The sequence below is a fragment of the Microcaecilia unicolor genome, chromosome 2 (genome assembly GCF_901765095.1).
Source record: "Microcaecilia unicolor chromosome 2, aMicUni1.1, whole genome shotgun sequence".
In the NCBI taxonomy this organism is placed as follows: domain Eukaryota; kingdom Metazoa; phylum Chordata; class Amphibia; order Gymnophiona; family Siphonopidae; genus Microcaecilia; species Microcaecilia unicolor.
In genome coordinates, this window is record NC_044032.1 from 424,485,165 (window position 1) to 424,510,828 (window position 25,664).

Genomic DNA, 25,664 nt, shown 5'->3' on the forward strand with positions numbered 1-25,664 from the left:
TTCAAAACTACTTGTGGAGTACGAAAAGTCTTGAAAGAGAAAAAGCTTCAGTGCCCTCACCTGAACCCATTGCAAAAAGCTTACAGGGTGAAAAACATTTTAATGAGGTTAAACGCTCATCACAGGCATAAAATCAGATTTTTACTGGTAGTTTAGCGAAAGGCCATTGCAGAGACATTTTCATGGACCCTACTAACCAACGAAATGGAAAAAAAAGGAAAAAAACGTTTGCTTTCCAATTGATTTACAGAGCCGTAATCTAGCTTGTGTCTATCGCTATTTCCTGTAAAATGACGTGGTAGCCATTTTAGTCTACTTCAAAGAACCATTACTAGCTAGATTTCTCAAAATACAAGGGGGTCGATATTCAAAGCAATTTAACTGGGCATGAGAGGCTCCTAACCGGTTAAATGCTATCCGCTGATAGTCAGTTGTACTTAACCAGCCAATGTCGCTGAATAACAGCACTAACCGCTAAAGCTAGCTCTTTTGTGGGCAGTCTAGCAGCAGAGTCAGCACTTAACCTCCTAAGTTAACTGGACAAATTAGACTGCATAAAACTCAGTCCTAACTTTATCTGATTTCACTTAGGCAGTTAAGTGCTGAATATTGCACTTAACTGGATAAAAGATAGCAGGCCACAGAAACCCAGATATTCAATGCCGGTGCCCAGACAGCCAAAAAAATACTGACTACCTCCAGCTGAATATTTACCCTGAGGTTTCCTGTTTTGCTTCATTAACGTCACCTACTCGTCTTTTCCTAGGTCTCCATTTTGTCATAACGTTTTTTGTTGTGTATGTATAGTTTTTTGTTTCCTTTGGAATAAGAGGATCTTTTATACAGGCCACTCTGCATTGTTTTAATAATCTCCCCAAAGTCTATGCTTGGGTTCTATATGTTGTTTTCTTGCTTTGTCTGTCTCACTGTCAAACCTTCATGAAACTATATGGGTCAGCTTAACAGCTTCCTGCTCAGACTCATAGTATAGAAGAAAGACAATCTTACAAATTCTTTAAATACTTATATACCCATATTTTTATTTATTTATTTGTTACATTTGTATCCCACATTTTCCCACCTATTTGTAGGCTCAATGTGGCTTACATATTACCGGAGGGCGTTTGCAGACTCCGGTGAGAACAAATACAATGTGGTGGTGTGGTAGGATAATCTAAATATTAATCAGAATACAAGCAGTCTGGTCATCCTACCATTACCATCTGGCACTGTAATTTCTCAAAAGCTAGGCTGCCTTTGATTAGGTGGATCATTCCAGTCTAATACAAAGAGTAGAAGAAATAGGAATTAGGTACTTAGCCATAAAGTGATTCTTCTCCTGTCTTTCAAAAAGGACGTATGCTATGCTTTGGAACAATCATCAATTTTCCCCCCTACTCCTATACATGTGGTATACCTCAGAGTTCTTTGTTATGTCCAATTCTGTTTAACATTTGTTTGGCCCCATTATTGGAACTTTTTCAGTCTCTGGAACTTTCAGCCTATGCCTATACAGATGTAGCCCACCACTGACTCATCCAATGCCATGGAGATAGGGAATCTTAACTCCAAATTGAAGCCTAGTGTAGATTGGCTCTCCACACAAACTGAAACAACTCAGAAGAGAAGGCCCCCAATCCCTGACATTACCAACTCTTGTGGCAGGATCACCGGTGAGCTTTTAGCTTTAAAAATATTAGTGGTCTTTATTGACTTGGGGTTGTCTTTTAAACCACACATCTTATACTTGTCTAGTAAATGCTTTTCAAACTAAAAAAATATACGTTCAGTAGCATTCTTACTTTTTCAAAAGATGCTCACAATACTAATACACTCTCTCATCATCAGTCACCTGGATTACTGTAGCTCAATGGGTCCTTACATTCATTCCATGGTCACAATTAGTCTCTCTTAAAGCATGTGCCCCCCACCTGGAAAACAGCTATCTTACATCCCAAGATAAAAGATACTTCACAACCTGGAACCATCTGATCTAACTACCAACCAATCATCAATTTCCCATTCATTGCTAAGATCACAAAAAAACATAGCGTTCGCGCAGCTCATTGACTTTATACACAAGACAAATATATTTTACCCAAACTAGACAGGCTTTAGACAACATCACTGCACCAAGACAACACTGTTAGGAATCACTACATTTATTCAATACCTTGAATATGGTAAATTGGTGCTCCTCCTTTGCCTGGATTTATCAGCATATGATATGATCAAGCAAGCCTTTACTTCAATAATCAGCTCTCAACATTCTGATCCATTCTTGGTCATCCGCCAGGATAATTACTGTAACATGCTCTATCAGGGCCTCAAGTGTAAAGACCTACAATGCCTACAGTTAATACAAAATATGTCCATCAAACTGACTGTGAGAGCCAAAAAACTTGACCATGTCAACCCCCTACTAAAGTCACATAGGCTACCGATCTCCACAGATTTGCTTACAAGATCTTCTTATTAGTCTTTAAGATTTGTCAATCAGGATTTCCACTCTTCCTTGACTGTCTGTTAATCCCATATACACCGTTCGGGCCCTTAGATCCTTGAAACAAAATTGTCTAGTTATCCCTGTCTCCATACAGATTAAATATGACGCCACCCGCCACCGACCTAGACTACGAACATCTTCCTATACAATGATGCTTTTGGCTGACAATGTCCCCACCTTTTCAGATGTCTAAAAAGGAATGTCTCTGGTGCCAACCTATAGGATACAGCCTTCTCACTTCCCTTTCCACCCTGTCATCTCTCTTCTGTCTCCTTTTCTCTCCTATTGATAATTGTAGTTCCACTTCGGCATCTTTGCCACTCCTGCATATCTCTATAATGCCTTTATCCACTGATTGTTTCAGACTCGTTAAACTGCTCAGACAATCCTAGATGGATGATATAACAAATACGTAAATTTGAAACTATTTAAAGGAATTTGATCATTAGATATTCAGTGTCTACAATTGCTCCAAAATACTGTTATTAAAATCCTTTCTGGTGCTAAAAAAATGGGATCAGGTACCTCTCCTTTTCAAGAAAGAATACTGGCTCCCAGTTCCTACTGACCCTCTTCCACAAAATCCACAGTTCTTCTCTCAGTTGTTGATCCCTGATAGAAAGATTGAATCCTGCTGTGATGTTGTGTGAAAGATACTATGAAAGTGGTCTGATACTGCTGTTTTATTCTGTTACTGAAATACCTTGTGTTTGACACTGGGATTTGCTATATCTTTGTACCCTTGACACAGCTTAAGGGCGAAACATGGCCACGTCAGGATTTAATAAAGAATTGTATCATTGAAGGGCCCTGTTCATCTGTGGTAATATTGTCCTTTGTCTTCTGGAATCCATATTACCAAGCCTCTGTGGTTTTCTTCTTTTCAGCTGAATAACTTAACCATTAGTGCCACAAAGTTCCCACAAAAAGACATTCATAAAGTCACATGGCATTCACCACATGGACAATATGAAAACCAGATCAATCACATGGCAATCAGAAATGTGGATCAGATCACACTGCACAAAGTCCTACAGAGGAGCTGAAATACACAGTGACCACCATCTAGTCTTTCCAAAAATCCAGATCAAAGAGTGCAGAAATCAAAGGATGTTATCAAATACAACATTAGTATGCTGAAGAACCAACAAAATGCAGAGGTGTTCCCAATGTTCACATCAAACCAATTCAAAGCCTTAGCAGACAAATATTCAGATAGTCAACCAGATGCTGAAAATATGTGGAAATTGTTCATAGAAGAACTACATGACATCTGCCAGAATACACTGGGTCAGGAAATAAAATAGAAAAGTGGATAAGTGAAGAAACTTGGAAATATATACGAAAGCTGAAAAGAAATTCAGTCATTAATTGCATTACAAGAAGACAATGTAAAGTAACTCTCCAAAACACAATAGACAGTTTTAATTCACACAGCTTAAGAAGATTCAGACATGTAAAGTGATAAGATAAGGAACCCTCAAGTTAAAAACAACGCAATAAGTGAGACAACTAAAACAGCCACCATGAGCCACCAGTTACTAAGATACTACATCAACGGCAGCTTAGATGGTTTGGGCACTACAAAGAATAGATGTAAGGTGCATACCAAGGCAAGCCATGAACCAGAAACCAGGAGGGAAAAGAGGTCCAGGAAGACAAGGACAGACATGGTGTCAACCAAAAAAAAGCACCTCACTGAGCTGGAAATCAGCTGGTCAGAAGCACTTGATGAAATGTAAAGTCCTTGTGGCTTCAGCACTGTCTCAATTCCATGGCAACAGCTATGGAGGCTCCTATTGGTCACAGTGGTTCAAGTGCTGGTTTCTCCAGAACTGAGACACCCTTAGGCCTAAACACCAAAAAGTAAGAAATGGAGGAAGGCTCAACAGGCAACAGAAAAACTAAATTTAATGAAAAGATTTCTGTATAGCTAAGATGCAAAAGACTCGACACGGCACTGCGTTTCGGCACAATAATGCCTGCTTCAAGAGTCTAACTAAAAATACTTCTATGAAGTAGAACTGGGCAGCAGCGTTAAATGATGTCTGAAAGTCTTGAAAAAGACCGTGCATAAATGATTAATGCACTTTTCAAACCAATCCGCAGCAAGCACTTAATGATCCTACAATAATAGGTGTTATAGCATTAAAACATGCATTGCAATTTGTATATGTCTGCTCTGCATAGGGATTTTTTGTTCAGTTACCTTGTGGTCTCTGACCCTTAGGCCTAAAGAATTACAGTCAATAAAAATACCAACGTTGAATTTTGAGTGTGTGTTAACTCTCACAAGTACTATACAAGAAGAAATTTTTACAAGTTTCTCTCAAAGTAACAAGTTTGTTTATTGCACAGAATTGAAAAAGTTGTAAAAATAACTCATTTTAAAATGTGTCAGCAACAATAAAGTACTAAATGTGCTTAAAATTCTTTCATAAACAACACTAAAACACTGTGCTCTAAGCAAACTTCCTACTAAAGTCTTAGTCTGTTAAGACAATGTGCTACGGAACCTCAGATTCCCCAATGAACAGTATCGAATAAGTATCAACTAACATTAATTTTCAAACTCCATTTTTCGAACTCCATTTTTCTATTTAAAACCCCAAACTGTTGCTTTGTGTAAAACTCTTTCCCTTTGTTTCCACTCTCTCCCTAGCTCACTACAGCAAGAGGAAGAGCCCAAGTGTACCCGGATGAACCAGGTAATTACTTTTAAATTTAGATTGAGTACTCAGCTTAAAATGAATGTATAAAAAATATGCGTGCACACTGTAACCAAAAAAACTTATCTCCTCTTCTTTGTGTTCTCTTGTGTGGACTAGCCTCCTCCCAGACCGGACAAGGAACAGGAACAAGAACTAGAACTAGGAACCAGGACCAGGACTCCAGAACTAGGTCTCAGTTAAAGCATGACCTTTAATTTTGGGTGAAGAACTGGATTCTTCAGTATCTGGCTCATCAAGACTTACTTTCTTCTCCTGTAGCAAGCTAACTCCTTTTCATCTCTCCATCATCTCCTCAAAAGCTGTGTTCATTTTATGGCTCTCTTGTTCCCAGTTTTTTTGCTTGCTGTCACTCCTGGCACCACTCTTCTACTTTCTGCTCTGCTTGCTGCATCTCCTGGTGCCACTCTTGCTCCTTTGCTCACTATATTTCCTGGTACCTCTCTTCTGCTCTCTGTTTCTTTGCTCACTGTTTTTCCTGGTACTCGTATTCTGCTACATACCTCACTGAACTGGAAAGATGTTCATCTTCTCTTTCATATTTATTGTAATTTGTGACAACTTCTTGATGTCCCATGTCAATTTGGCAACAACAAATATGTCCAATTTTCCAATATCAGTAGCAAGATATCGGTCTTCTTTCTCTCCTGTTAAGCTTCATATGCAAAACTTCATTTCCATGAAACTCCTCCTCTTGTCTCCACTTTCTCTCCTGGTAGAGGCTCCTCCACTCTTCAGGAAGAAATTTCATGACCATCTTCTTGAGGTGCTCTGAACTCCTTTAGGGAAACAGAGTGTTGGTCTAAAGACTTGCCAACTGTACTTTCAAAGCTAAACACACACTCTAAGGCCAAAAATGCTATCCTGACCATGGTGCCAAAAATGGTCTGAAATGCCCCCATTTGGCTTCAGCACTATCTCAGTTCAGTGGCAATAGCTAAAGCTGTTGTTGGTCACCAAGGCTGAAGGTTGGTTTCCCCTGAACCGAGATACACATTGGCCTAAAGCACTATAGCCATTTAAATACCAGTGTTGAATTTGGAGTGTATGCGCCAACTCTCATAGTTGCTTAGCAGAGAGAGATCTTATGAGTTTCTTCAAATTAACAAAGGTGTTTATAGCACAAAATTACGTTAAAATAGATGTACAACTCAGCTTAAAAATCTGTCATTAAGGCATAACGTGCAGGAAAACTTAATATTTCTGCATAATATCTAAAATTCACAGCTGTGTAACTTTTTCTTAAAGTGTTCTTTTTACTAGCAAATGTGTAAAGTGCACACTGATGATATCAATTTTGTTACAGTACCACTTGACTTCAAGCTGTTTTTTATGTGTTACCAAGGCTGCAGGTCTTCTATCAGGCAAAACATCAGATAAGTGTAAAATGAAATTATTCCTTTCCTCTACTTTCCAAATCTAGAAATACATTGCATTCCGTAAAATCTCTTTGTTCTGTGTCTCTGATTTCCCTCATCTCAGATACTTCAATGGCAGAATCTGAGTGAACTGCACTCAGGTACCAGGGCAAGTATTACTTCTAAAATTTAGCTATAGAACTCAGCTTAAAAAAAAAAAGAACAGAAAAAGAAAAATGAGTGAATACTGTAAAAAACACTTATCTCCTCTTCCTTGTCGTCTCTTGAGTGGGTTAGCCTCCTCACCAGACTGGATAAGGAACAGGATACAGGAACAGGTAAGTTTTACATACTTCCTTCTTTAAGAAATAAAAAAAAAAAGTCTCTCTCCCTTTGTGGTGTGATCTTTGGGTTCCCTGTCTCTTTAGTTTAAAAGATAAGCAATGTCTCCTAACTAAAACTCTCAACCCCTTTAAGAGTGGCAAGACTCAGCTTCTTCTAGGCAAACAGCTATCAGTAAACAATCACTGCCAGCATCATTCTGCTCCAGTGCTGCTACTCAGTGGGGGGGGGGGGGGGGGGGATGTCTCTGGCCCCTAAGTTTTCAGGACATGGCTCTTGTAGGCAGGGCCAGAATTTTATTCTATCCCTCCTCCAGAAATACTGATTATCAGCTTTTGCCAAAGAAAGCCTTCACCCAGTGCAACGTCTAACATTTCCAACCTGAGTTATATCGTTGAGGTCCTCCTTCAAGAAGCTGTGCTTGACAGCCTCAGACAAACAGGCAGGCTTCCTGGAAAAGCAGAGCACTGGTCTCACACCAAGGTTCTTTAGGGTTCTACTCCCAGAAAATTACCCAGAATTACCAGCAATTGAGAAATAAACTTTGATAAATAGAAGAATTTAAAGTTGACCAGCTTAAACCGGGACTGAACTCTGTCCCTTGGGGCTAGAACCCAACAGGCTCTTCCAGCCAAAGCCTCAATTAAACTCAAAATTATTTTAAAACCTTCTCAATCAGGCTTTTCTAGCAATAAACAGGTTAGGTCTGCTCCTACCCCAGGCACAGCTACTCAGCTAGACCTTCTCTTAGACACACCTCTTCTCCGGCTTATCTGGAAAAAGAACTTTAAAACGTTCCAAAATGTCTCTCAGACACATACACTTTCTCCTTAAACAAATATCGGTCAAATCTGCTATTCCTAGCCAAATTTAAAACAATTTTAAGCAAAAGAACCCTTGACAAAGCTCAATCAGGCAAAAGCATCCTTCTTTCATCAATGCTGCCCCTCAGCTACCTCCAACAGCTCTTTCACACACTGCAAACAGTGCCTTGGGCACCCTCATGCCAGATTAAATTATTAACATTCCAAAAATGCTTTCATCAACCTTTAAAATGGTTCCAAACTTTAAAACGCTTCTCAGTATCTACCACTACACGCAGACTCATTCACACACACATTAGAAATATTTTTAAAATCACTATTAGTCCAGTCACGCACACAGCTCTCAGGTACATGCAGCCCATGTCAGTGCAGCATTCCAAGTCTGCCAGCCCCCCCCCCCCCCACACATATCCATACACAACTCCACTGTGATCACCTTAAATGCTGCTCAGCCTTTTTCCAGTCTCTGCCCACCTTCCACACACACTTACCCAGCCAGCCCTATTGCTTGCCTCACCTACCATAGCCAGCAACCACGCACCAAGGAAAGGTTAAAGAGGCTACGACTCTTCAGCTTTGAGAAGAGACGGCTAAGGGGAGATATGATAAAGGTCTATAAAATACCGAGTGGAGTGGAAATGGTAGAAGTGAATCACTTGTTTACTCTTTCCAAAAATGCAAGTTCCAGGGGCAACACAATGAAGCTACTAAGTAGTAAATTTAGAACAATCGGAGAAAATATTTCTTCACTGAATGTGTAATTAAACTCTGGAATTCATTGCCACAGAATGTGGTAAAAGCAGTTAACTTGGCAGGTTTATAAAAGGTTTGGATAATTTCCTAGAATTGCATATTAAGATGGACTTGGGAAAATCCACTTTTTTCTAGGATAAGCAGCACAAAATCTGTTTTACTTGTTTGGTATATTGCCAGGTACTTGTGATCTGGATTGGCCACTACTGGAAACAGGATACTGAGCTTGATGGACCTTTAGTCTGTCCCATTATGGCAAAGCTTATGTTTTTATGTTCATGCAGCCCCCTCCCTTCACACTCAACTTGCCCCAAGCAGCCATCTGCTGCACTACGTGGCTTGTCTGCTCTGCCCAGCTCACTTGACCGCTCCCCTCCGGTGGATTCTCCCAGTCTGCCCCTGCTGCCAATGCGCTCCCATGCCCTGCCACTGTCTCTGGCTCACTCCATGTGCACCCTCACCACTGCTGGGTCTGCCTGCTGCTTATGAACATGAGCCCAATGCCATGGTTCCCTTCTCAACACATGGTACTGACAAGTGCCAGTGCCACTGCCAAGGAACAAAACCGCCTGCCTCCCTCTTCAGTACAGCCAGATCCCCACAGTTCCTGAAGTGCTCTTACTGTGAGCACTTCCAGGTTCACTGCAGGACCCTGCTCTGTCTCCTGCCTCCTTAGGACTCCCCCAGAACCCCTGCAGTTATTGGCCTCTCACTCCCCAGTACCAGCAAAGGCCAGCCAAGCCCCGGGGGACGTTTACCTGGATACAGAAACACGAGACCAGCAGGTGTAAAAGATGCTTCTGTCTGCCTTATAAGTATATAAGTATACAAGTGTTGCCTTACTGGGACAGACCGAAGGTCCATTAAGCCCAGCACATAGGAACCAACTTTTCAAAATGATTGGGGGTGCTGAAATTTTTTTTTTTTTTACAGGTGGTGCATTTCCCCCTCTCCCCCATCTCCTCCGAGTTCCAGGCCCCCCCTCCCTCTCCTCCGAGTGCAAGTCCCAACCCTAGCCTGACCTCTTCTCCCACAACAGTCCTCCATCCACTCCTCGCCTTCCTGTCGCCCAGAATTTAAAACTCATCCTACCTCAGGTCCCGGCAGCAGCAGTGAAAGATGAGCAGGCTCGGTGCTTCAGCCTTCCCTTCTCTCTCAGCTCTGGTCCTGCCCTCATTTCCGCAAGGGCGGGACCAGAGCTGAGAGAGAAGGGAAGGCTGAAGCACCGAGCCTGCTTGCCTTTCACTGCTGCCGCCAGGACCTGAGGTAAGATTAGTTTTAAATTCTGGGCGGCCGGAACACGAGGAGTGGATGGAGGACTGTTGAGGCCAAGGGCGGGCAGGTCGAGCTGGCTGGGAACTTCCGGCAGGTTAAAATATTGGGGGTGCTCGAACACCCACAGCACCCACGGAGTCTGCGCCTATGGCCCAGCATCCTGTTTCCAACAGTGGCCAATCCAGGTTACAAGTACCTGGCAAGATCCCAAAACAATACAATACATTTTATGCTGCTTATCCTAGAAATAAGCAATGGATTTTCCCCAAGTCCATCTGACTAGTTCAAGAGGACATAATGGGGTTGATATTCAGAGTGATTTAAAAAGCCAGGAGAGGAGGTCACATGACGCTATGCTCTCACTACCTCCTTTCAAACCCCACCATTAAGACTGCTCCTGCAACTTGAGGGTGATTTTTCAATCAGTGATTACTTCTACCACTGTGTGGTGTAAAAGTTGAGACTTTTACCGGAGCGATGACAACAAAAATATTGAGAAAAGACAAGGAACGGTCTCGCACCAGGAAAGACAACATGGTGGCGCCTGTTAGCCCTGCTGCCTTGGCCATCGGTTCTGCATGGGTGGCTGAAGTGGCAGCTGAGGTGACCATGGTGATGGAGTCTCTTTTGGATTGCAGTCCGCTCTCAATCGACACCAAATTGGAACATGTACAGGAGCAACTGGAGACTCTCAACTATGAATTTGCGCAATTCAAGCAGCGCACTAGTGATTTAGAAAATTACGTGAAGATGATGGAGGACAGAAACTGACCTGGTGTGTGGAGAAGGAGAACCTGAAATGCAGCAGCTGCAGGATGCTGGCTGGGTGACAGAAACTCTGTTTCCTGGAACATCATGACTTAGCCTTGGCCCAGCTGTGAGGTCATCAACTGCTGACTATTTCTTGGAGCCTCCTTGCTAGTGGTTTGAAGCAGACCTGGTGTGTGGAGGAGAGCCTGAAGTGCAGCAGGGAGCTGGCTGGGTGAGAGAAACTTTCGTTTCCTAGAACATCGTGGCTTAGCCCTGCCCCGGCTGTTAGGTCATCAACTGCTGCCTATTTCTTGGAGCATCCCTGCTAGCAGCCGCAACTGCGCAACCCGTGTGGTACAAGACCTAAGGGACATGTGAACAAAGGGGGTCACGCCCCTTTGGTGCCCCTTAGGTGCCATTTTGGTGTTGTAGGTTCCTTTGTGTGTTATTCTTTGAAGATGGTGAAGAGAAAGGTTAAAGGGGAGACAGCTCTACTCCTTTGGCAACTTAATATAACAACATTACAGAGTGGTGATGCAGCTTTGATAAAGGACAAAGTGATTTTGAAATCTGAAGTAGAGGCATGAACCAAGCGAGAGCATCAAATTTGCACTTATTACATTTCCCTAAAGAGAGAGAGACAGAGAGAGAGATACTGGGTGAAAGCTGGGGGGGAGTGTTATGAGTAAGAGAAAGACTGTTGGGGACCTAGACCATGATGATATGTGAAACAAAGAAGCAACTGCCTTTTTACTTCACCTATCACAGGGGTGCTGTCACACAGCTACAGCATGCTTTAGGCAGGGGAAACTTCTGCCTTCTGCCAGTGATTTCCAGAGGCACCTAAGAGAATAGGTGCCAACATTTCAAAATAATTGGTGATGGCAAACACAATATATATTCCCCTGCCTGGACACAATCCAATGAAGGAGCATGCTCAGTATTAGGTATACTCAGCACCTACTGGCACCCACACAACTGGTTCCTATGCTTAAAGGACTGATTTTTTTAAAGTTTGTTTGTCCACAGACAGAGAACAGGAAATAAGTTTGTAAAAGAGCTACTGCTGGTATGGGAGGGAATTCCCCCTCCCCCCCCTCACCAATATTCACTGTGACAATGTTGAAGGGGCATGAAGAAGAAGAGGTTCGGGAGGGGATTTATTTGGTTCACCCCCACCCCCTCTCCAAAATTCACTGGGGACAATATTGGAGGGGCATGAAGGAGTAGTGAGAGAAGTCTCAGCTGCTGGCTCCTAACTTTTTGGACTGGTTTTTAGATTTAATGAAAATTTGTTGAGGCCTGCTGTAAATTACTTGCATAAGTAGAAGCCCTGCCCATATACCACCAATATGCTCCACCCATCTATATGCCCATCTTGCATTTATGTGCAATGCCACTTATGTGCATTGTTACAGAACAGTACTGTCACATTTGTGGGTAAGTGTACACTGCGTGACAAGTATTCTGTACATTTACATGCACAAAGAGCTTGGAAATGTGGGTGCTCAGAGAATGTCCCTTTTTTAAGCCTTGTTTCCTGCAATATCAGTTTTTCTGCAAACTGTCCACAATTCTGCAGTTTAGCTGTTGTCCTAATGCCCACTGGTTTGCTCATGTAACACCTTTACTTACTGAAAATCTTTAGATCCCTTTCCTGTATTGAATGCACTCTTAAGATCTTGTTACTTGCCCACAGGACTTTCTATGCTACCATTCATTTTTATCTTATTCCCTTTCTTCTCACTCGCATGCTCTGTTCTCGATCAGACAATCTACTCTTTAATCCATCTGTTCCTTGCGCTTGGTTTTGATTCCACCAGGAGTTCAGACTTTTTCTTTCTTGCTCCTTCTTTTTGGAACACTTCCAAAATTGCTTTGGAAAGTTCTTCAAAATGTCTACAACCAATCTAAAAACTTATATCTACACCTTGTCCTTTGGAATTAATTGTTTTTTGGAGCCATTCAGCATGGGTGGAGGAGGCAGCATTTGGCAACGGTAGCCTAATTTCTGTTTGGCTTGCTTGTTTGCTTTATTTTAATTGCTTTGTATTTTTCTTCCCTTTCATATTTCTAGTTACAACTTTAAGTTGAAAGATGGTATAGCAAATGCAATAAACATAAACATATTTATTTATGTTGGTTATTAAAGAGATGTCTTTAACACACACAAAGCCAGCACATTCAAAAAGACCTTGGCCAAGTTGAATTTGTGGAGACCTTGATCTCGTTCTTGATTTCAGATTTGTCAGTTACTTTTTGTAATGTTTTTATCTAACTATACAGATAATTTTTTAAATTAAATTTAGGACTTCATATTCAAAGTAATTTAAGTGGGTAGGAGAGGCACATCAAATCCTGGCAGAAGAGGGGCATTCTGGGGGCAGAGTCGGGGAGGAACCCAGAGTTATGACGGTGCTGGCAATATTCAGTTCACAGTTAATCAGACATGTAGGACCACATAAATAGCAGTCATATTTTTATTTATTTAGTTATTAGGATTTATGTACCACCTTTTTGAAGGAATTCACTCAAGGCGGTGTACATCAAGAATAAGTTAAACATAAGCAATAGCCAATTACAGCAGTAAAAATATTTGTACAATACAAAGTATGGAATAGTATACTGCTTACAATGTCAACACAATATGTAATAAAACATTTTAATAGACAGCCTAGAGTATAATCAAAGATAGAACATATAGATGGGTAAGAGAGTAGGAGGAGTTAGAAAATACGAGAACTAATTTAAAGAAAGTTGCACAGGTGGTCAGAAAGGTGCTTGAATAAAATCTTTGCTTGGTTGGCTATGTGGGTGCTAGCAAGGAATATCAGCCAGTACCCGCATAACGTCTGAGTAGCAGCTGGTAGCCTCCAAAAGTCTCTCCTCCCTACTGACTCCCTCCAATGTGACCTGACCCCCACCTTTCTAGATCCTCCAAAATAACAAAATCTCTACTGACATGATGCGACTATCCGATACTCCTCCCCTCCCCTCCTCTACCTTTCCCAAAAGCAAAGGCCCACTTCTGATTTGATCCCCCCTCTATTCCCCAAAAGGGCCCACCCCCCAATCTGATCCCCCTCCCCTTCTCAAAAGTAAAGACCACCCTCAATCTGATCACCCTTCCAACCCTCTCCTTCAAAGCTTTCTATGGCCACCCCTGGGCCAATCTTTGAAATCCATTGGAGTCTAGGAGTCATCCTCACTCACTTCTGCTAATCATGGCTCTATATGCAAAATGGCTGTCATAACCTCTAGCGGCAGCCTCGTTGTACTTGCTATGGGGTTGGACCCACAGGGTGTGGGGGAGGGCCATGCATTACACCAATAGTCTCTAATTGTTCTCATACCTTACACTAACATTATCGGCTTTTGTCTCACCTAGAATGTAAACCTCACTGAACCCTGGAAAGGGGATATTAGCAGTACACAAGAATTGATTTGATTTGATTTGTGAGTGGTCCTATGGATAGACATTTATCAACTCTGGCTCCAGTGAGTACAGCTTCCCAGTTAAATTCTTCACACAAGTCTACTTCAAGTTTAGGAGCATCTTTCAGCCCCATTGAAAGGGTACCCCCCCCCCCCCATCTGTTCCTGGAAGATCACAAGACTTACTTTTACCAATAAAGTTACAAGACCCTGCTATTGCTGGTGTTTGAGATTTAAATGACAAACAGGTGTCTCCTTTGGAAGTCTCTAGGAAATTGTTACCTATTCCAACATCAGTAACTTTGCTATGGATCCAGTAGCAACATCTACTGTCCCTATAGTTTCATATCAGGTGAGGAAAGCAGAAACCAGAGACAACAAACTGTAAATAAAATATATATTTTTATTTTTTTGCTTTAGGATAAAGTAGTATTGTAGATGTGTTAATAAATGTTTATAAATAGAACATGTAAATAAGGTAATCTTTTTATTGGACTAATTTTAATACATTTTGACTAACTTTCGGAGAACAAAACCCCCTTCCTCAGGTCAGGATAGGATACTGTAACAGTACTATACTGTATTGACCTGAGGAAGGAGGTTTTGGCCTCTAAAAGCTAAATGTATTAGTCCAATAAAATGGTATTTTATTTTCTATATTTGTTTTATTTCTATTTGTTAATTTGTAAAGTGGTGATTGGTATTTGTTAGTTTTTTCAAATTAACATCTGCTGTCTTTATATTTTGCATAGTACTAGGGGACATTTTCTGTTTCTGTGGTGTTGCATTGTATGCAGAGTCTGGCATCTTGGGGGTTCAGTTAAATTTTTGTCTAAATAGAAAGTTTATGATTACTTAGTCTATAGTGGATTAAGCTTTATCTGTGTTTGTGAAAAAGACATGGCTTTCAGTTGGCATTGACTGTGCAGGATCGACGATCTGTACTATTCTGTCTCGTTTCGTTTTACAATAGGTGAATTGATGTTCTAGTGCTTACTGTAGTGTTTAAGATGCTTTCCTTTTCCTTGTGTGACTCGTACAAATTACTGTTTATGGTATGGTAGAATTGCTCTATAGGTCCTGAGTGTTCTGAATTCTCAGTATGCCTAGTACTGGATTTGAGGGGGGTGTTAAAAAATGACCAGCCCTGGGTGTCAACTGCCCTAGGTACGCCACTGTCTCCATTACAATACCTTGTGAAGTACTTGGCCTGGGTTTTCCCTCTATAGCAGTTGTAAGATCACATGGGTGGAAAAACACTTGTTGTAGAACAGCTGGGCAGATTGTCTTGAAATTAGATTCCATTATGTGACTCTCATTTTGCAGCCCATAGAGGTTGAAGATCTGTTCACTGGTCAAGCACTGAAATAGAATAAATGAAGTAATGGTCAGCTCTATGCAATGCATGTCTATGGGGCTAGGGAGGGCATTTGTGGGCCAGTAGCCTATTTCATCTCTCCCCATCCTCCATGATCTCCCTCCCCTACTACTACTAACCATTTCTATAGTACTAGTAGACATACACAGTGCTGTACACCTTATAGGCAGGTACTTTCTCTTTCCCTAGAGGGCTCACAATCTATGTTTTTAAAAGGGTTCCAGAGATGATCTGGGAAATTAGAGATCAGCAAATCTGACGTGAATGCCGGACACAACGATAGAAACTATTATAAAAAATAAATAACACATAAGCAAACATGGATTAACGTCACAGAGTCAACATGGATTCAACCAAGGGAAGTCTTACCTCACCAATTTGCTAAATATTTTGAAGGCAGGAATAAACATGTTGATAAAGGTGAGCAGAGCAGGTTGATGTAGTGTATCTAGATTCTCACAAAGCTTTGGAGAAAGTCTTTCATGAGAGACTCCTGAAAAAAGTAAAAGGCCATGGGATAGGAGGCAATGTTCTCTTGTGGACTGAGAACTGGTTAAAAGATAGAAAATAGAGAGCAGGGTTCAATGGCAGTTTTCTTAATGGAGGAAGATGAATAAGTGCCTCAGGAATCTGTACTGGGACGGGTACATAATCTGGAAATGGGAATGATGAGTCAGGTGATTACATTTGCAGATGACACAAACAGGGATGTAGCCACGGGCGGGCCTGGATGGGCCCAGGCCCAGCCACTTTCCCTCCAGGACCACCCACCCAACATCCCCTCGCATATCCTCCCCGCCGGCCAGTGGCGTAAAACGGAATTTTCAAAAACATGGCACCTATGCAGGCACATTTTTTTTAATTTGTGCTTTCTCCCCTCCCTTTCCTCCCACCCCACCATTCCACAACACGCCTCCCAGGCCCTTCCCAAGCCTACCACCAACCACTTTCTGTTCTCCCTCTCATCCCACCCACCCCCCACCCCCGTCCCCGACAAGCTTTCTTGTTTGCAGCAATAACAAGCTGATTGATTTGAGCCCGGCCGGCGTCAGATCCTTTCCTCTGCTTACGTCACTCACAAGTCCCACCCTCGCGCAAACAGGAAGTGTCTGAGCGAGAGGAGGAGGAGCAAGATGTGGTAGAGCGAGGGAAGGATGTGACACCAGCTGTGGCAGTGTGCTATCATCGCTACTAAAAGGTTTGACGGTCCGTGGAGGGAGGCGTGACAAAAGGGGCGCTGGACACAGGGGGAACAAAATGGTGCTGGACTCGGGGGAGAGAAAGAGGGGAAAACAAAGCGGTGCTGTACTTGCGGGGCAGTTGGAGAGAGAGTGGAAACAGCGGTGCTGGACTCGGGGAGGGAAGAGGGAGGAGGGAAACAAAGCTATGCTGGACTGGGGGGGGGTTGGAGAGAGAGAGGGGAAACAGCGATGCTGGGCTGGTGGGGGGTTTGGAGAGAGAGAGGGGAAACAGCGGTGCTGGGGGGGGAGGTTGGAGAGAGAGAGGGCTAAATATCGAGTTTTATCAAGTTTGTGTGAATCCCAGAGCATGAGATTCAATTGGGGTAAACGAAGTGCTTTTGACCGGAGTGGCGATTCTGAGGAAACACGGGTGGAATGCCCACTAAAGCACAGAGGGGCACGAAGAAGCTGCAGAGAGCGGGACCCAATAAGATGGCGGCGAACCAGCACTCACCAACGCGGAACGCGACGATGGCGGGAGACACCGTCTGGGCAGCAGAGATATCACACTCCGTCACAAATGCGCTGGAGGACAGGTTGGGAAAATTGCAGTCGGCTGTGGACAAAATTAATGGCAAATTTGATATACAATCCACTAGAATATTGGAGGTGGAAAAGTGGGTAGCCGCCAGCGAGGAGGAAGCGGAGAAAATGGCAGCCAAAGTGGTGCTGTTGCAGAAAGAAGTAGGAGAGCTGAAAGATCAGCTGGAAGATCAAGAAAACCGAGCAAGAAGAAATAATCTGCGAGTTGTAGGACTACATGAGGCTGTGGCTGATAAGGGTCTGTACTCCTTTTTTGATTCCTGGTTGCCGGAGCGCTTGCAGGTCGATGGCGGTCGGCATGGGGTATGTTGTGATAGGGCACATCGGATCGGAGCCAGAAGAGAGCAGAGCGGGAAACTGAGAACGGCGATTGCACACTATACTAATTGGTACACGAAGGAACAAATCCTTAAAGCTTATCGCTCCAAAGCTCCGATAGAGTATGATGGACATCGGGTGCTTTTATTTAATGATTATTCCACGCAAGTAGCAGCGCTACATAAGGCCACGGCGCCCATGTGCTCGGCCTTGTACAAGAAGGGAGTCAAGTTTGCTCTACTCTACCCAGCTAAGTTAAAAGTGTGGCATGAGGATCGGGAGTCGATTTTACCGGATGCAGCGGCAGCAAAGGATTTTTTGGATAAAATTATCATCAATGGAGCAGGAGCGAATCGGAAGGACAACTGAATACAGATAAGGAAGAGCGCGATGCAGTGCGGCAGGAGTGGGTTTTTTCATCGGTTAGTGTTGGCTGTTACCATCAGCGGTGGAACTCCTGGACCCCTTTGTTAATTTGAGGACTGGGTGGCTATACGCTGATGGAGGGGAAATGATGGGCTGCGGGAGGGAGTCTGTTCAGGGCTTTTAAGGGATCTGCAGGAAGTGAACTGTATTTTCTGGGCCGTTATGCACACTAGGGTTATGCAACATGTTCAGGTTAAAACTCTGTTTTTACTTGTTTGATGGTTAAGTGCTAACGAGTTATGTATTACATTGATAAAGCTTAAATTTATATTGGTGGGGAAACTGGGAGGCATACGGGGAGAAATCTCTGGTTAGGTGAGAGGTAGGAGTAGGATTGCAGATATTTTGGAAAGGGGGAGAGGGGAGGGGGGATATGAGAAGAGGGGAGGGGAAGCGGAAGGGGGAGGGAGCGGTATTCCAGGGAGTGTGTGTCTGAGTATGGGAGTGAGTGTGCGTGAGGGGGCTAGAAGGGGAGGGGGTTGGGGGGAAATAAGGAAGGGGGGGGAACTACCGGGTAATTTTGTAGGTCATGAGACACAAGGGACAGGTGTCCTAATAGAGACTGTAGGGTTCTACAGGCTGTGCTGGGAGGTCTGCGGGTCAGAAAGGATGTCAGTTTTTTGTAATGCAAGAACATTACAAGACAATGGTTAATCTAAACTTTATTTCCTTGAATGTGGACGGGATACATTCCCCAGTGAAACGTACTAAAATACAGTCCTGGCTGAAGGCTGAGAAAGCTGACATAGCATTTCTCCAGGAGACACAGTTGTCTAGTGGGGAACATGCTAAGCTCAAGAGACGTTGGGTGGGGGAAGTGATCAGTTCATGTTATAATGGTAGACAGAGAGGAGTAGCAATTCTTTTACACAAACAACTACCAGCTAATATCCATAAAATAATTCAGGACAGAAATGGGAGATATGTTATTATATTGTGTGAAACATGGGGATGTAAGTTAGGATTGTGCAATATCTATGGCCCGAACGTTTATAACCACCATGTTTTTTCTGATACAGTAGCTAAGTTGAGTTTATACACAGAATACAATGTGGTTGTGGGGGGGGGGGGGATTTAAATGTATGTGCTGATTCGACTGTTGACTGCAAACCCATCAGACCACGGGGGAAGGCAGCTGATCACAGGGGAGTCAATTTTCTAACTAATGATTTGGGAGTGGTGGATATCTGGCGGTTGGTGCATCCACATGATGTAGAGTTTACATTTTATTCACACCCTCATAATGCTTATTCTAGATTGGACTACTTCCTCATTCCACAAATATTAACATCAAAGGCTAGGGAGGTGAAGATTATAGACAACACATTATCTGATCATTCAGCTGTGTCATTTGCTCTTACTTAAACTGCAGAGCAGGAAGAGAAGGTTTGGAAATTCTCGCCAGCATTGTATGAGGACACTGAATTCCGTACTTTTTTGCGAGAGAAATGGGAGGAATACAAAATGAGGAACGACACACCTGAAGTGAGTTCAGTAATTTTTGGGGAGGCCTCTAAGGTGGTGTTAAGGGGTCATATACTGGCTTATACGTCGGGCAAAAAGAAAAGGTTTGGAGGCAGAATTGCTACAGCTATCCTCAGAATATCAAATTTTGCGTAGACAGCACATGTCTCGGTTAGATAAATCGTCTAAGGATGCTCTGTTGGTATTGAGACAGAGGCTTGATCAGTTGTTAACCAAAAGAGCTGAATGAGACATCTATTTTCAAAGATTTAAGTTGTTTAAATGGGGGAGCAAAGCAGGCAAAGTCTTGGCTAATCTAGTGCGCCCGTATAGGAAACGGCAAGTTATCACTACCATTAAGGATGGGTCGGGGAAGAAGTACACTGAGGAGAAACAAATCCAGTCCCAATTTGTTAAATACTATAGGTCTCTTTATCAGCATAGGGAGATGGATTTAGAAAAGAGGGAGGCATTTTTCAAGGATTTGCAGCTACCACAGTTTACGGAGGATCAGGCTCAGTGTATGAGTACTTTAATAACCCCAGAGGAAGTTAGATTGGGTATAAAAGCCTTAAAGTTGACAAAAGCGCCCGACCCGAATGGGTATGGTCCTGAATACTATAAGATACTGATGGATGAAGTGGCAACGCCAATGGCAGATATGTATAATGGCCTGGCTGAGGAGGGGGGCGACTTCATCAGAACCTTGCACATATAATATTGTTGCTCAAGCCAGGAAAAGATCCAGAACAGGTGGGGGCATATAGACCAATTTCCTTACTCAATCAGGATATTAAGATACTGGCCGCCATTCTGGCTAGGAGGATGAACAAATTTCTTCCGGGGGTAATTCATGAGGACCAGGTGGGTTTTGTTCCCGGTAGATATGCTTCTATGAACATTATTAGAGCTTTGGCGGCTATACATATCTATAAGGGGCAAGGGACGACAGAGGCCATAGTGGGATTTGATATGGAGAAGGCCTTCAATAGCATCTCATGGCAGTATCTTTTTGGGGTTTTGGAACAGTTTGGGGTTCGGGGTCGGTTTCTAGACTAGATCAGAGCATTATATGAGGGGCCCCAAGCTAGGCTATTGGTTAATAACAATTTAACAGAGGGATTCCAATTACAAAGAGGAACCCGTCAAGGGTGCCCCATGTCTCCGTTATTATTTGTGATAGCTATAGAGCCGTTGGCACTCCAAATCAGGCAGTGTCTGTGGATGAGGGGATTTCAGATAGGTGGACAGGAGGTTCGTATTAACTTATTTGCTGATGATATACTGCTATACTTAGAGGATGCGCCCAAGCACCTGGAAGAAGCTTTATCCTTGGTAAGAGATTTTGGGGGAATATCAGGGCTTCGAGTTAACCGTGAAAAATCGGAACTTCTCCCCATAAATGGTACATGTTGGGTTCTGGGGAGCTGGCTATACCACCAGTGAAGAGTCACATGAGGTACCTGGGTATCTATTTGAATACAAACGAGGAAGAAGTGTACAGGAGAAATATAATGGCACAAATAGATAAAGTAAAACAGGTGTGCTCCAGGTGGATGGAGCTTCTGATCTCCCTGTTGGGCTGGGTGGCACTGACTAAAATGATTCTGCTTCCTAAGCTTTTATACCAATTGCAGGTTATGCCTATATGGCTTAAGCACAGAGAGGAAAGAGCATTCAGGTCGGTAATTAGGGCCTTTATCTGGAGGAATAGAGGGTCAAGCATAGGACATCAGACGCTCATACTACAAAAAGAGCAGGGGGGTTTAAATCTACCTGATATACGCTTATACAATGTGGCTGCTTTGATGCGGTTGGTGTATGAGGGGAATAGTGGGCAGTCCAGGTTTACTCCTACGGCATGGTGGGAGGGTTGGTCCTCTCCATATCGGCTTATTAACTTAGTTCACATGCCGCTGGGCTTAGGAACCATGCTTAATAGGCAGATCAGCTTTCTTAAACCTCTGCGGCTAGCTTGGAAGTGATGGCATCAACATCAGGCCCGCAGTCCTAATGTGTCGCCCTTCCTGCGATTGGTGGGCAATTCCGCCTTTCCAGCGGGTATGGGGTGGTTGAGGTTTCACAAATGGGAAGGGGCAGGATGCGTTACATTGGAACACTTGCTGGACCAGAATGATGGAAGTTTTAAGTCCTTTGAGCAGGTAAAAGAGCAATGGCAGGTGATGAATTCTCAGTTATTGCAGTATCTGCAGGCCCGACATTATTGGCAGCACTTAAAAGCACGGCATGGTGAGCAAGCGACATATGGTCGTCTGGATATGAAAGTTTTGGACATGCTGGTGGGGGGCAGTAGACTGTCTACCTGGTTGAAGTTGGTGAAATTAATCAGTCCGGAAGAGGGACTAGAGAGAATTGTTCAACAATGGAAAGAGGAATTAGGCACAAAATACACACGGCCCACCTTTCAAAAATTGTTTCAGATGTTGTATGAGATGGTTAAAACCGTGGATATACAAGAGACCCAATTTAAAATTCTACATCGAGGATACATTACAAGGGAGAAGGGAATGAAAATGCAATCATGGGAAACAAATCTTTGCCGCAAATGTTGTCAGGGGAAAGACACTTTTTTACATGCATTTTTGGAGTGCCCCAAGTTGTCTATTTGGAATAGAGTCTTCCAGGTTCTCAATGGGGTATTGCAGTCAACGGTGGAATGGTCTTATCCGGCGTTGTTGTTGGGGGACCAGTCGGATTTAATCACACAGGGGTTATCATTGTTCCAACGGAGATTTCTCTATATGTCAACTATGGCAGTGAAGAAAACAATACTACAACATTGGATAAGTGAGGAAGAGGTGCCATTCGCTGGGTGGAAGGCTAAAATGGAGGAGCTAGCTAAATATGAAAGTATGTTGTATCGGAGGTCCCACAAAGAGGAATGTAAACAATATGTGGGATTATGGATTAAGTTTTTGACTGTGTGTCGTAGGATGTATAAGGTACTTCTAAAGTGAGGGAAAGGGGGGTGGGGAAATGGGAGGGGTGGCTGGGGTGGCTCACAGAGTTAGATGGAGACTGGGTTGTATGCGAAGAGAGTGAATGGGGGCTGAATGGGGGTTAGTATAGTTATAAAAACAAAAAAAAGTCAGTAGAATCCGGGGGGGGGGGGGGGGGGGGAGGCACGTGTCAATTTGGATTGCTGGTGTTCACTTGTGTATTATGTCAGAGGTGAGTGGTTCTCTCCTGGTTTGTGGATTGTACTTGTTCATATATGGATGTTACTGACACCAATAAAGAGAAATTAAAAAAAAAAGAACTGATGTCGAGCTACAAGGAAGGATGGGGAAAGGGGTAGGCAAGGGAAGGGCAGGGCTGCAGAGATGCCAAGTTATCCAGTTCCAGGCTGGAGATTTTGGGGCAATCCTGGGTTTGAATTTATATCCCAAAACAGTGTGGGATTTGTAGTGCCCATTGAGTGCTTTGAGTCCCATAATGCAACAGCATGGAGTGGGCAGATATCCAGGACTGTCCCAAAATTTCCAGCCTGGAACTGGGTAACTTGGCATCTCTGGGGCTGATGCTGGGCTACAGGACAATTCCTAATGTTTGATCCTTTATTTTGTAATTGGTGAGAGTTGTTCTGTGTTCTGGCATGTGCTTTGTGTGGGGACCTATATCAATCTGACTTGTCTGGCTTTTACAATGGGACATATATTGCTGTTGTGTATATTCACTGCTGCCTTTTGTGTGTTCAGAATTGGTGGTGTTAAGGTTTGCTACATAGGCTCTAAAAAGCTTCATAAGATTTAATGTTACTTCACAAATAATCTGGCAGGGAAGGGATTTTGAGAATGTCACTATTACTGAGGTCCTACCAGAATCTGAATACACTTTTTTTCAATGGAAAACTGTAAGAGGAAACATCTTAGCTGTGGATTATGACAGATCTGCCAAATATTTTTACGCGGGTGTTCACTTTGCCATTTTTGTCTAAAGTTTTAGAAAAGGTGGTTTTAACACAGTTTAATCAGGCATTTACATTTGTTATAAAGCAAAGTTTGACGGATATGTGCCATTGCTATAATTATTGTGCAGGATACTGTGATGTGTGTTGAGATGTTTGCCATTATAGTAGACTTATGTCTGGTCAGGTTTAAGTGCTGTTTGTCTAGTAATTGCCAAGAATTGTGGGATAGTGCAGGATAGAAATTTTTTAAATAAATTTTAAAATGGTGGTGTTCCATAAAGTATGTACGCGGTTTATGTTGACACAGGACAACTGTTGGGCAGACTATTTACTTAGAAATCCTTCTAAGGCATTATTTTATAATACCCCCATGAAACACTACTCATACCTGTATACGTAGTGCCCACCCATATTAGCTCTGGGCCCATCCAAAATGTCAGGTCTGGCTACGCCACTGGACACAAAACAATTCAAAGTTGTTAAATCGCATGCAGCCTGTGAGAAATTGCAAGAGGACCTTAGGAAATTGGAAGATTGGACATCCAAATGGTAGTTGACATTTAATATGGACAAGTGAAAATGATGTACATTGGAAAGAATAATTCAAATCATAGCTATTAGATGCTAGCTTCCACATTAGAAGCCACCACCCAAGAAAAAGTCATAGGAGTCATCATGAACAATACATTGAAATCTTCTGGGCTAGATGGAATATTGGTCTGACCCATTACGTTCAGTGTGCAGCGGTGGCCAAAAAAACAAACAGAATGCTAGGAATTATTAGGAAAGGAATAGAAAATAAGACAAAAGAATATTATAATGTCTCTGTATCAATCCATTGTGCAACCTCACCTTGAATACTGTGTGCAATTCTGGTCACTTATCTCATAAAATATGTAGTAGAATTAGGAAAAGTTCAAAGAAGGGCAACCAAAATGATTAAGGAAATGGAACTCCTCTCATATGAGAAAAGGCTTAAGAGGTTAGGGCTCTTCAGCTTGGAGAAGAGAAGGCTGATGGGGGTTATGATAGAGGTCTACAAAATCCTGAAAAGCCTGGAACTGGTAAATGTGAATCGATTGTTTACTCTTTCAAAAAGTAGAAAGACTACAGGACACTCCATCAAATTACATGATATTACTTTTATAACAAGTAAGAGAAAATATTTTTTTCACTCAATGAACAGTTAAGCTCTGCAACTTGTTGCCAGAGGATGTAGTATAAGTAGTTAGTATATCTAGGTTTTATCTACAAAATCCTCAGTGGTTTGGAGTGGGTGGAAGTGAATCGATAATTCATTCATTCAAAAATGTACAAAGACCAGGGGACACTCAATGAAATTGCATGGTAATACTTTTAAAACAAATAGGAGGAAATATTTTTTCACGCAAAGAATAGTTAAGTTCTAGAACTCATTGCTGGAGGATGTGGTAATGGCAGTTAGTGTATCTGGGTTTAAAAAAGGGTTGGACATGTTTCTGCTGGAGAAGTTCATAGTCTGTTATTGAGATGGACATGGGGGAAGCCACTGTTTGCCCTGGGATTGGTAGCATAGAATGTTGCTACTAATTGGGTTTCTGCAAGGTACTTGTGACTTGGACTGGCCACTGCTGGAAGAAAGATACTGGGCTAGATGGACCATTGGTCTGACCCAGTATGGCTATTCTTATGTTCTTATAAGGTTTGCACAAGTTCCTGGAGGTAAAGTCCATAAACTGCCATTAGTAGATATGACAGTGGCGTAGCAGGGGGGGCTGCCACCCGGGGCGGGGCGGTTCGCCGTTGCACCCCCCCCCTGGGTGCAGCATGATGACACCCCCCTGACCAGCTCCCGCACCCTACCTTTAAAAAGAATTTTGGGAGGCGAGGTGCAGCGCCTCGTGCCTGCCCTGCACGTAAAAGAAATGTGGACCGTCGGATCTTCCCTTGCTCTATCTGTCCCGCCCTCTGCTGACGCAACTTCCTATTTCCGCAAGGGCGGGACAGACAGAGCAAGAGAAAGCCCGATGGTCCACATTTCTTTTACGTGCAGGGCAGGCGCGAGGCGCTGCGCCTCGCCTCCCGATATTCTTTTTAAAGGTAGGGTGCGGGAGCTGGTCGGGGGGGTGTCGATTCGCCGAGGGGGGGGGAGCTGGCAGGGAGCACCCCCCCTGAGCTGACACCCGGGGTGGACCACCCCCCCCCCCCCCCCCCCCCCCTTGCTACGCCACTGAGATATGAGGAATGCCACAACTTACACCTGGGGTCAGAATCTTGCTACTCTTTGGGATTCTGCCAGGTACTTTTGATCTGGATTGGCCACTGTTGGAAGCAGGATACTGGGCTATCTAGACCTTTGGTCTGACTCATTATGGCAAATTCCTATGTTCTTTTGCTTTAAGAGACTGAAGC

General features: G+C 43.1%; 1 protein-coding gene across 2 annotated transcripts in view; it reads right to left on the reverse strand.

Annotated features, from left to right (window-relative positions):
- The window catches only part of SLC39A8 (solute carrier family 39 member 8), a 120,337-nt gene that overhangs the window by 67,561 nt on the left and 27,112 nt on the right, over window positions 1–25,664 (reverse strand). For both annotated transcript variants that reach the window (XM_030190752.1, XM_030190753.1), the window contains exon 3: window positions 15,166–15,334. In XM_030190752.1, coding sequence (XP_030046612.1) covers window positions 15,166–15,334 — 169 coding nt within the window. The remainder of the gene's footprint in view (window positions 1–15,165; window positions 15,335–25,664) is intronic.